This window comes from Eleutherodactylus coqui, chromosome 9 (assembly GCF_035609145.1).
Source record: "Eleutherodactylus coqui strain aEleCoq1 chromosome 9, aEleCoq1.hap1, whole genome shotgun sequence".
In the NCBI taxonomy this organism is placed as follows: domain Eukaryota; kingdom Metazoa; phylum Chordata; class Amphibia; order Anura; family Eleutherodactylidae; genus Eleutherodactylus; species Eleutherodactylus coqui.
Genome location: NC_089845.1, coordinates 79,723,806 through 79,736,737, shown reverse-complemented (window position 1 = coordinate 79,736,737; position 12,932 = coordinate 79,723,806). Strand labels below are relative to the sequence as shown.

At 39.8% G+C, this 12,932-nt stretch overlaps 1 protein-coding gene across 1 annotated transcript in view; it reads left to right on the top strand.

Annotated features, from left to right (window-relative positions):
* The window catches only part of SMCHD1 (structural maintenance of chromosomes flexible hinge domain containing 1), a 128,096-nt gene that overhangs the window by 82,831 nt on the left and 32,333 nt on the right, over positions 1 to 12,932 (top strand). The window contains exons 31-38 of the mRNA XM_066579608.1: positions 670 to 749; positions 2,797 to 2,954; positions 3,390 to 3,505; positions 5,779 to 5,840; positions 7,359 to 7,446; positions 7,547 to 7,678; positions 9,122 to 9,274; positions 12,299 to 12,428. Coding sequence (XP_066435705.1) covers positions 670 to 749; positions 2,797 to 2,954; positions 3,390 to 3,505; positions 5,779 to 5,840; positions 7,359 to 7,446; positions 7,547 to 7,678; positions 9,122 to 9,274; positions 12,299 to 12,428 — 919 coding nt within the window. The remainder of the gene's footprint in view (positions 1 to 669; positions 750 to 2,796; positions 2,955 to 3,389; positions 3,506 to 5,778; positions 5,841 to 7,358; positions 7,447 to 7,546; positions 7,679 to 9,121; positions 9,275 to 12,298; positions 12,429 to 12,932) is intronic.

The window sequence follows — 12,932 nt, the reverse complement described above, 5'->3', positions numbered from 1 at the left end:
GTGCATGCGCACGGCACGCCATCGGCGTGCCAAGCTCAGCTTTTGAAAATTTGTCAGATTTATCTTAGTAGCTCTGATAAATGATAAATCTGTTGAATTTTAAGACTGTCTAGTCTGTTTAGATTACCTTTTAGTTTTAGTTTATGCCAAAATTACATCAAAACTTTTGCACAATTTGGTGCAATTTAAGCCACACCATTTTGTCGAACAGCAAAAAAAAAATGTTAACACACAGTAAATGTGGCGCAAACCAGGTTTGACAGTTTTCTGGCACACTTGTAATTTTCAGTAGTAAATAAGTCTCATTATGTCCATTTGCTTGGTTAAGAGCAAAAGTTATGAATGTGTGAGATCAGTCTGCTGTTTCCGGCAGTCCCATTGAAGCGATTGGAGTGATCGTACGTGTGCACGGTCATCACTGCCATACACTACAGCTGGACTCTGCATGAAATGTAAAACCTGTAAAACCTTTCATTAGACAACCCCTTTAATAGCAGATCTTAAAAGGATGAGAAGCTAGGGAGAACTGAAACATGCATGTCCTTGAAGTCTTCGATTAGTTTCATTGGCAAACTGCTGCGTGTGGTTGCTTGGCCTGCTGTTGTGGTTTCTCATAATACTAATTACGGTTAACCTTGCACATTAACTTTCTTTTTTCTTATTTTATAGATGAGTCCCGTTCCTCAGCAGCATAAAACTGATGCTAATGGTCAAGCGAATATGGGAATGTTTACTTTCTCTGCACCTAAGTAATGGTCCTTTTTAAAACTATAACTGTATGTAGAAATTGAATAGTTGACAGCAAGTTTTAGATGCGTGACTTTCTTGAACAGACACTAACACTGAAATCCATGCTAAATAAATATGGAAAATAGGTGGGCACCAGACAATAATGGCTAGATATGAGATGTACACAGCTGCACATAGAAAACATGAACTGAAATGCAGGAAACAAAGTGCAAGTGTTCTCCGTACAAAAGTACTGTACCCACTAGTATATTGTATTGGTGAATACTTGCAATTGCTTTTATCCATCTCGGTCCTTTTTGTGCTATTTAATAAAGCCCTAGCTACACTACATGAAATAAAAAAATAAACATACTCGCCTAGCAGTTGACGTTCGAGTCCCTCCCATTAGGATGTGGCGCTCTTGCAGGCTTCCATGCAGCCCTCAATGTCAATGGAGCATCTCTTGAAGTCAGGAAGGAATTTTTATCCTCCAAATTAACTCGTTGTGTTTTTTGTTTTTTTTGCCTCCCTCTGGACCAACACGGGGGGTGGAGGGTTGAAACAGGCTGAACTAGATGGACATTGTCGTCATTCAGTCTAACATACTATGTTACTATGTTTGACAAGGCTTCAATACCCTGCCTCCAGCAAGCGATTGCTCTGATTGGCTCAGGTGATGCTCCTGACCCAATCACAGCCATTCATTGAATGGCTGTGATTGGTTTATCGAGCGACTGCTTTGATTGGCTGAGGCTGTGCTCCTGAACCAAACAGAGCAATCACTTGCTGGAGGTGGGGTATTGAAGCCCTGTCATTAGCATTGGCATTGAGGACTACACGGAAGCCTGCAGGAGCGCCACAGCTCAGTGGGAAGGACCCAAACAGCAACTGCTAGGTGAGTATAAGGCACCCACCGAAAACTAGACCCTGTGCCACTTTTGGGGCAAAATTTAATAATAAGACGGGGTCTTCTTTTTGGGAAATCGCGGTATCTCTGCCTGAAACCGTTTGTTTTGTGATTTTTCTTATCATGAGAACTAGCCAGTTGAGGTGGACAAGTGTCAGCATCCTGAGGTGAGCAGAATTTTTCAGCATCTAATGATCCAAAAATTAACACAAGGGATCACAAGGTTGGCACAGTCAGAGTCCCTTGGGCGAATCCGAGTAATGCCTCATGTATGCCTACTGCACCATTCTCTTCTATAGGACTGGCTGATATCCGCTGACAGCGAGTGAGGCGGTGTGCGCATGAATGCTCCATTTATCTAAGGGATGGGACTCTGGGTGTGGTGTTCTTGTGATCCCTAGGACTCCCAGCATTCATACCGCAGCCATTATTTATTGCAGATGCTGCGGATAGAAGAGTTATTTTGGTGAGATAACCCCTTTAACCTCTGACTGTTTTATTCCTAAGCAGTACACATTATAAAAGTGGCAGCACAGATGAGCACTATAGATGAGCGAGTATACTCGCTAAAAGCAATTGCTCGAGCGAGCATTGCCTTTAGCGAGTATCTCCCCCCGCTCGAGACTGCAGGTTCGGGTGCCGGCAGCGGGCACGGAGCTGCGGGGGAGAGCGGGGCGGAACGGAGGGGAGATCTCTCTCTCCTTCTCTCACCCCCGCTCCCTCCTGCTGACAGCCGCTACTCACCGCTCCCCCGCACCGGCACCCGAACCTGCAGTCTCGAGCGGGGGAGATACTCGCTAAAGGCAATGCTCGCTCGAGCAATTGCCTTTAGCGAGTATACTCGCTCATCTCTAATGAGCACAGAACTTCAATTATTATTGGCAGCTTGATTGTAGAAATTTCTGCAGCTGAAAATCACTTCAGTATCTGAATGGGGTTTTTCCTGTAACTTTCACATGGATTTATGCAAACTTGATTCAGATAAATGGGACATTTGCCAAAATGTTTGCCTTGTGACTATTCCCTAAAAAACTCATGACCCTTAACGTGTAATTGTTTGTTTGTTTTTGATAAAACAATTTTTCGTTTATTTGTCAAAGTATTTTTAGTACTTTTTCTTCCTCATAGTAACAATATTCTTAATTTTTGTTTTATTTCAGGGGAGTATATTGTTTGCAGTGTAAAGCTGTGTATAATAAGAATAATCTGGAAAGTGCTCCAGTGAAGATAAAAGTTGTACCTGATCCCAATAAACCAGCCAGTGTCTCTGTAAAATTTGATACAGGTGTAGATTTTCAGGCTGGGGGTGTTTTTCCTGGTAAGTATGTTTAAATTTTGTTTCAAGCAGTAGCTTATATGGGGTAGAACTAGAAATAAAATAATCACACTGATGCTGAATTGTGGAACTGTGAATATGTAAAGAATCCAATAAATAACAATAGTACAGTTCTAGCTAAATCGCCTTGAAAGTGAACAAATATCCTGAAAAGTGTATGCGCTGATTTTTTATTTTTTGACAGGCACATATTCATTCTGAGTATGCGTCTCCACTTTAAGGAGGAGATCAGTACAGCATTTAGGATATGCTGAAACTGTCAGTTACTGTTTTTTACAGTAATGTTTTGTTTCATTAAACTCTTTGTTATAGAATTTATGAACACTGTTTTTGGAGCCATTGCTGACAAGATAGCCGTTTTATGCTCACGAAAGACACGTTCGGATGATTATCTAAACCTTTTTAATTTTTGTTTAGACTTTGTGGTTAGTATTCTTTCTGAAGATGGAGATGTCATTACGAAACTTAACCCAGTTTGCTGTTCCATGAAAATTTGGAAGTCCCAAACAACTGGTGGAAAACCTCCAGCTACTGTAAGCGAAAATATCTTTCTAAGTACCGTATTTTCCGACGTATAAGACGACTGGGTGTATAAGACAACCCCCAACTGTCGTCTTATACACCGGGAATACGCTGCAAAAAAAAAAATCAATACTCTCCTCCCGCGGCGCTGCTGCAGGCTGTCGCTCCCTCCATGTTGACAGAGCATTGCTTTCTGGATGCGGGGTTTGAATGCCCAGCCTCTGGAAAGCTAATGCTCTAATTGGCTAACTCAGCGAGGCATCAGCCAATGAAAGCCGGCGCTGCATTAACCATTCACAATGACGTCATTGAATGGCTGTTATTGGTTAACCCAGCACCGGCTTTCATTGTCAGACGTCGCGCTGAGTTAGCCAATCAGAGCATTAGCTTTCTGGAGGCGGGGCATTTAAGCCCCACATCCAGAAAGCAATGCTCTGTTGGCGTAGAGGAGGGAGCGACAGCCTGCAGCAGCGCCGCGGAGGGTGAGTATTGATTTTGTTTTTTCTACAGCGTATTCCCGGCGTATAAGACGACCCCCGTCTTTGGAGAAGTTTTTCCTGGGTTAAAAAGTCGTCTTATGCGCCGGAAAATACGGTAATTCATTTAGACAGTACTCATATAATTTTATGTACATAAATTAGAGTAATTTTCTCACTAAGTAAAAAGAAGCAATTAGAGACCTGCCAATCAAGGCACGCCAGTGGGGAGCCACTTGTCAGACAGTTCTCACTGTGCTTGGGTCCTTCTAAAACTGGACTATGTTTAACCCTAGAACACTGCAGCTGCACAGCGTTTCAGATCTGAACATGGTCCATTGTGATGAAGGGAGCCTGTCGATGTTTCATTCTTCTTGTGACTAGGGTAGCATAAATCTTTTAATTGCAAAGCCGCTGACTGATAGCATTTACACACAGCTATTTGCTTATTTTATGATCAAAAGTTTTAGCACAATTGGAGATTTGCAACCTTGATTTCAATTATTTACATTAGTAGGTTGCGAGTATTTACATGGTGAAATGTTTTGAGTATAGTTGTTTACTTGTTCAGCATATTATGTATATTTGAATAGCTAAGGGTGCTTTCACATCTGCGTTGGAACCTTTGGCTGGAGGTTCCTTTGCTGCTCTGACTCAAAATACCGGAAGAAAAAGCTCTGCATGCAGTGTATACACATGTATAATGGAATGTGAGTCTCATTCACTTCTCTCAATTGACCATGGTTTAAGGCAGGGGTGGGCAATTAATTTTCCCATGGGGCCACATGAGAAATTGGAATGGTTTTAGAGGGCCAGACCAAAAGTCCTGACACTTACCAATGACGAGCGTGGAACGATTGTCCTGGCACTCCCCAAGGTCCGCAACGAGCATCCTGGCACTCAGAAGTTACAGTGGCATCACTTACTCAGCATCGGGAAGCAGTGAAACTACAAACTCCGAAGCCTTGTCCATTTTGTTAACTTATGTGCTGTTTAATAAAGTTATTCAAGCCTACGTCATTGGTAGAGGTGCTTGAATAAGTAAGGCCTGAATAACTATTAGCACAGCACAGAAGTGAACAAAATGGACAAGGCTTCGGAGTGCATAGTTTCGCTGCTTCCCGTTGCTGACACCGGACTCATTGGTGAGTCACCAGGACACTCTTTGCGGGCCGGTCCGAGCTATTCAGCGGGCCGGATGTGGCCCGCGGGCCGTGCTTTGCCCAGGTCTGGTTTAAGGGCATATGCTGTCTGTTACTTAGGATAGTAGAGCTCATGCTATGGACTTTTTCCCCTTAAATTGATGGGCAGAAAAACTCTACCACAGAAATTGAATGTAAAATATAACTATAAAATATAATTACTTGCATTTATTATAACACTGAGATCTTCAGTTGAAGCAGGAAGGGGGGGGGGGGGGGGTGTATGTAATAATCAGGATTTATGTTGCACCAGCTACTGCCAAACGGTTGTAGAACATGTTAGACATTACTGTTTATGAGATCTCCGTAAACTAGTAATTACAAGCAGCCCACAGACTTTTAAAAGGAGTTATAGATATGAATGAACTTAAACACACCTTAACCCTCAGTCCAGTTATCAAAGTTGCATTCTGCACCTACATAAAACAGGATCAGCAATTATAATGTTGCTCAATAAGAAATGAAGAAGAACTTGAGTAAATGTATTTGTGCTATTATTTAAAGTTACTTTCACATTAGGGTAACTTTTTCTTGGTCGTCTTTGTCACTGAACAGCTGTTTAAGAAGCAACCACTTTAATCATCTTTCAATATCTATTTTATGCAGGCATCAGTGCTTAACTGCAATAAACCAAGAGATGGGGATAAATATGGCTGCTTCTATTTCAGGTAGAGTTATTATACGCCTTTATTAAAGAGAGAAAAAACTTGTGATAAGCCTGCATGGCCAAAACTGTACATAGGCTTTTTGTCATGGTTGCTGTTTTAAAAGGACAGTGTTGTATCACGTTTTTGTAGGAGTGTATATGGAAAACTGTATTTTTACAAAAATGAAAACCCCAAGTAAAGTTATACTTAACGTTAATGTGCAAAAACAACGAAACAAGAGCCCAAGAAACTCCATAAACTATTTATAACCAAACAAGCAATTCATAACCAAATAATTAAACTATACTTATTCATAGCGCCATTTCTAAATGTATCCTGACAGCTTGGTATTCTGTCTGTCAATGAAGAGAGCCATAGTCAACTTATTTTAGCAGGGATTTCTGCATCCTTCCTATGACAGTACTATACATTCTCATGCTTCCTAAATGGTTGAAATAAAAATATTCGAGACAATAGAAAATGAAAAATTCAACAGTTATCGAAGAAAAGGTCATTATGAGTGATTATTATTATTTAAAAGAAAATGTTTCCAGAAGCACACTGCCCAGTTGTTGGCTCCATACTTTCTCTCAATTTTAAGGATTCCAACAGGGAGGAGGAGGAACCTTGCACATAGTAAAGTACACTACATTGGAGAGGGAGAAGAAGACACAGACTTCTGTCGGGGAAAAAATCACACAGGCTGCATCAGGTGCAGCCAGGAGACAACCCAGGACAGAATCTGCAGGAGAAGATGGGAGTGATCACATACACAGGCAGAATCTGCAAGGTTGGGTGGTGGGAGTGTCTGTGTCAAAACCAGAGGAGATCCTTCATGAGCTGTAGAAGTAGAAACTATACATAGATGAAGTGTAATGATAAGTGGTGGTTAGGGGATTCCATTTAACGGTACCCACACATATTAGACTAAAATTGATGAAAACGAATGATCTCAACCAAAACTATTGTTAGTTGGGTGAAAATCTAATAATAAACGAAACGATCATTTTAGCTGACAGTTGGCAGACTGTGATTTTGTGGAAAGTACTGTACTGCGTTTGAAAATTCGTTCTTCGTTCAGGGGTAAAAGAATGTTCCCAGAAAGATCATTCGTCCTTTTCCCAGTATCACTGAACATGTTGGCCAGTTTAAACAATTGTACTGGCCAACATGGACTTAGTGTCGGACGCATCTGTTCTCCGGACAATTGTTTGCTCAACCGTGAGCTGAAACAAAGCAACTAGCGACTTGCTTGGTGGAAACCGGAGTCATTCAATCTTTATACAACTGCCTGTTTGCAGTGAGTAAAGGTGGGCCGTCGGGAGAGATCTCTGGTGCGCTCCCTGAACGACTACAGTTCCTATGTGAAAGCACAAGTGATTGTAGGGCGCTTATACACCTGACCATTTTCCCGTATAAAGGTATATTAATGTAACTATACTGACATGTAAAACTCTTAACATGTAAAAAATATTTTTTGTTCTTGTCAAAGGGGCGTATAGCTTTTAACTTTGCTCTTTTCTTTTCTTTTATTTGCAGGGATAAAACAATACCTGAACGTGTTGAAAAGTACTGCATCCAGTTTATGTATATGGCTGAGAAGGCTACTGTACTTTATAGTGAACAGGTTTGGAACCCTTTAAGTCTACTTTTCTCTTCCACTATGGTATGAAGCTCGGTGAACATCTTTCTTCACATTACTCATCTTTTTGCTTTCTTATTTGTAGTTTTTAATAGATGTTGTGGCTAACAAGCCCGTGAAACTGGTGCCTCTTCCCAACCCTGCCACACCAACCGTATCCAATAGTAAACCTGAAGACAGCCGCACTTTAGTCAAGAATCTATGGCTTAAGACTGTGGTAAAGTTTTGTTTATTATTGTAAACGAATATAGTATTTTTTTTAATCATGCCACTACTTCCAGGTTTTGTGCAACGGACTGCAGTGCTGAATCGGTAGCTATCAAGATAGGAAAGTTCAAAAATGTCTTTACATTTTAACCCTTTATAACTATTTACTTCCCAGAAAACCCTGTTGTTAACATGGGAGATTTATGAAACTGTCTAACAAAAATGGTCTTAATTGTCTATATCAACCAATTACAGCTCGGCTTTCATTCCTCATAGTGCTCTTGACAAATGAAAGTTTCTCTGTGATTGGCTGCTATGGGAAACCGCTTTCATCTGCTTCATATTTTTTTTTTCTGCTGGCTAGCATGGTGCAAAATAGTGTTTCCTTTTTATCATTTACTTTTCAGAGCAGATATAAAATAATGCCTCCTGATGTACTGATGCAATATATGCTTTTGTGGCCACTGAACCCTCCTGAACACTGGTTACAAGCACCATTCAATAGCACACACTTTATTCTAATTACTGTGCCACCTGGACACTTGTATGCTGAAAGGACCAAGCTATTAGCTAGTGATACCTTGCAACTAATTGATGTGTCAGGTGCCATCATTTAGAGTACAACATGTGCCCTTTCATGATGCCATTCAACACATGCAGTTCTCACTTGCTGCACCACTTTATACTGTAAAACACATTTTATAGATGTTCTTCATGAAATGATGATGGAATCATATTAGGTGGATTATGATGATTTCTTTATTTCAATACCCTCTTCTAATCCTAATCTTGTGACATTTTAGATTCATCAGATTTTGGTTAATCAGATGCTACAGTAAAATTTTACTGTATTAGGATGTTGTGCAGATTCAGTTTCTGATTTTATTGCAGAAGAGTGCGGTATCTATCTTTATTTTTAATTTTGGTCTTCTTATAGTGGGGACTTAAGGCTCATTCACACGTAACGATTATCACTCAAAATGCGTTCAAACGAACAAATTTGCACGATGATTGTTACTTGTAAATGTAAAGCCATCGTACACTATTCATTCGTCATTTATTGATGAGTTACGGCCTGCATAAAAATTGTTAGTTCGTTTGCTTTTCACTTATTTTAAACGACTTCAAAAATATAATTTTAAACAATCACGTGAGAGGAGTAGAGATTTTTTTTTTGCCCTGCTAAACACAATGACTACTTGCCAGCAGAAGACAATGGCTTTTCTTCACACTAATTAAAAACCTGCTGGCCAGGAATTCCTCGTATAAAAACAAGCCCACCTGAGCAAACATCATATACAGTGTTTATTTTAACTAATGAGGGAAATGGAGAGGTTTTCAAATGTTCTGTACGTTTTAAATGCTGAGCATTTGTATGCAAAAAAGTTGTTAATTCGTTCAGTGGTTCAAACGATAATCATCGTATGTAAATAAAGCTTTATTGTCTTATCAGGATGAGCACACTAATTTGTCTGGCGTTGACCTGAATGGGAAGATCATTGCACAGATAAAATGCTCTTCGGAGACTGAGGAGGAGCTGCCACGTTTCCAGTCAGATACAGATGTCTTGGAGTTACCTTTTAAGAATGGATCTGCACATATCCCTGTGGGTAATCCTTATCTATGTGATAGATTAGTGAATGAGCAAAAATTACAGTATCAGTAGTGATTTTCATGATCTAGGATTTTTGAGTTGTCATGCCCACTGCAAAATTTTACCTTTTGGAATACTTCATCCTAAGGGCTCACTCACATGGGCATATTGTAGCTGTGTATTATGCAGTGCACAGTGAATACGCAGGTAACATGCATATTCGTTGCGTATGTAAAATCTCCATAGCCTATATCCGTGCGCAATGCGCACCAAAGTAGGGAAGAACGCAGGTGGGATTGGCCTAATAAAAATAAATGGGCTTTTAGCACAGCATAATATGCAGTGACAATATACCTTTTGTGAGTGAGTCCAAAAGATAATGATTTTGATTCTTAGAACATTAGCAAGGTTTCCTGCAGTTGCTGTTTTACAGAAGTCTTAATTTGAAGGGATATTTTAATGTTCACTGTTAAGGAGTTAAGACTGCCCATATACCTTTTGACAGCAGCCGTTAAGGGGCTTTATTCTGCAGCGCTGTCTTTTGATACTACTGCATTAAAAGCCCAGTGCTTGGATGCCCAGTGTTTAACCATTTACATGCTGCGGTCAGTGCAACCACGACATGTGAAAGGCTGACAGAGAGGGGCTCCCTCTATCACCCATCTGACCCTCGTGATGTGATCGCAGGGTCCTGATGGATTACTTTGGCACAGAAGGCTTCAATATAACACCTGGGTCTGCCAGCTATGGTGTAAAAATTGCTAAATATATGTGGTATTGCTGTGTTTGTAATGACCCAGAGAAAAAACATTATTACGTTTAAAGTACATTATTTACCCGCACGGTGCACGCCATGAAAGAAAATACAAAAGTTTGCAAAAATTGGTAATTTCGCCTATCTCTTACTTGCCTGCAGAATTAATTTAACATATCATTTATACTTCACGGTGAACACTGTTAAAAATAAAAAAAACTGCCAGAATTGCAGATTTCGTTGATCTTGCCTCTAGAAAAACATAAGAATAAAAAGCAATCCCAATGTTATGTGTTCCCAAAAATTGGCTAAATGAAGACTAGAGTTCGTTCCACAAAAAAAGGCCTTCAAAGAGCTCCATCAATGAAAAATAAAAATGTTACGGCTCTTGGAATGTGGCAACACAAAAGCAGTATGTTAAAAAAAAAAAAAAAAAAATAGTAAAACCTAAAAATCTGTATAAACTTGATGTCGCCTTTATCCTGCTGACCCAGAGAAGAATATTGCATTATTTTACTCAGGTCATCAATAATATTTCCCTTCAAAACCCCTTTAACAGAAAACCATAAAAATAAACTGTCGTGATGATTTTATTAGCAATTTTTTTTTTTAAATTAACAATTTCTAATGCGGTGTCTGCCCTGATATAAGATTTTCCTGCATAACTCTGATGTCTGATGCGTGCCGACACGTTTCTAACAATATGCAAGATAGCACACCGATGTCGGAGGTTGTTCTGCTTATATATGCTAGAGTTTGTAGGACAGCACTCCAATGTAAGAGGTTGTTCTGCATATATCTGTTACAGTATGCAGGATAGTGCGCCGACATTGAAACGTCGTCCTGCATACTGCAGCATACATATGCAGAACAGCCTCTGACATTGGAGCGCTGTCCTGCATACTGTTAGAAACGTGTCGGCCCTCGTCCGACGTTGGAGCTATGCGGGGAAATCATAATGTTAGACAAGTACCGACCCCGGATTGGAAAGGGTCAAATATCCACCCACTGTCTTAGCTAATCAGCCAGCAGGTGGACTCTCCCTGTTACTTCACATGGAGATAAATGTGGGAGGAAAACAACTCCCTTTGTCACTATATATAATGTACAGGGTGAGGCAAAATTCTGGACACCTGTTTAACTGGTGTAATAATAGGAAAATTGACTTCCAATGTGTGAAAATATTAATTTGGGCGACTGTAGTTTTTAGTGGAGGAGACATTTTTAGTTGCCATTTTGAACTCTGCCATACTGAATTCAACTCAAGGTTTTCTAAATTGGGAGGGGTTCATGTAATATCAATCTTAGCTAGAATTAAACCCACTGGTAGTCAGTTTTGCCTCATTTTGTTTAGGAATTAAGCGAGGACAAATTTTCACAAAGTGCTTTCGATGGCGTGTTCAATGTGCCCACCATTCTGCCAAATGCAGATGGCTAAATTGTTTAATCCAGTCTTTGTGAAAACACTGAAGAACTGCAGGTGATATTTCTTCACAGCACTGTAGGATTTGCTGTTTCAGGTGAACGATATTTTCTCTGCATGCACAAGGGACTTTAAATTATCCCAGAGATTAAAAGTCAAAAGGCATGAAGTCTGGTCACTTCGTCGGCCATTTTACTGCACCTCTATGCCTAATTCAGTGCCCAGGGAATTGCACATCCCAGCCATCTGTGTACAGCCCCAACAAAGTGCGGAAGTATGCCATGCTGTTTCAACGTAATGTGGCAACTTACTGTTCTTGTTGAGCTTGGGAATATGGTATCCTGTAACATCTAGTGGAAGTTCTCACCGTTAAGTGATCTATCAATTAATGAAAGGCCTTGGGAGTCAGACACAGTTTACCCACTTTGCCCTCGCTTAACTCCTAAACAAGTAAAGTGTCTTTCTAAGTAAGTTTTAGCCATGACTGATATATCACATGACCATTTTACCATTTGCAAATACTGAGCTAGTTTCAAATATGGCAGAGTTCAAAATTGCGGCCAAAAACGTTACATCCACCAAAAATGCAGCCTCCTTCCCAATTAATATGTTCACACATTGTAAGTCAATTTTCTCATCATTAAACCTGTGTGTATGTATGCGTATTTATGTGTGTGTGTATATGTATGTGTGTGTGTATGTTTATATATATGTATGTTTATAAGATATGTAAAACTTTCCTAAGTAATGTGTGTAAAGCAGGCCTAAAACTTTACAATCAGTGTAGTGAAAATCAATATGTAAGTTGTTAAAATGGACTGAAATGAAATATAACCAGAATTCTAACCATTCATTTCAGAGCCTAATTCTTGCTGAAAACAGCCCAGGAACGGACAGCACAGAATACATGATTGTGTTTTCGCTTGTTTGCCAAACCTCTGAACCAGTGGATGTAGATCCCTATTTCCTTCCGTTCTTGTTTTATAATGGTAATAGGAACCTTTGTTCTTATCTTATAGCAGTGAAAATTGCGTGTTTATATGTTGTTTTTTTTTGTTTTTATATGAAATCTTATGTATGTACCCTCGAGGCCCACTCTATTTTTGCATTGATTTCTGATAATTAAAGTTATGCAATATAGTGTAGCATCTTAACTGCTGTGTGATCTATTTCCCTTGTTCTTTTAAACAGGAACGAGTGTTCCTAAACCAAGGGCATTGGGTGTTTGCTCTGCTAATTGCCATTTGCTCTTTTTGTTAGAAAGTAAGCTAGAAAATGGACCCTATATAGCGCACAGCCTTAAAGGTCATCTCCAGAGTTTACAAAATTCTGTAATCGCCTTCAGCTCTGAAAGTGCTAAAACCTATATGCACAAAAACTTAAAGGGGTTGTCCCGCGAAAGCAAGTGGGGTTATACACTTCTGTATGGCCATATTAATGCACTTTGTAATGTACTTTGTGCATTAATTATGAGCCATACAGAAGTTATCAGA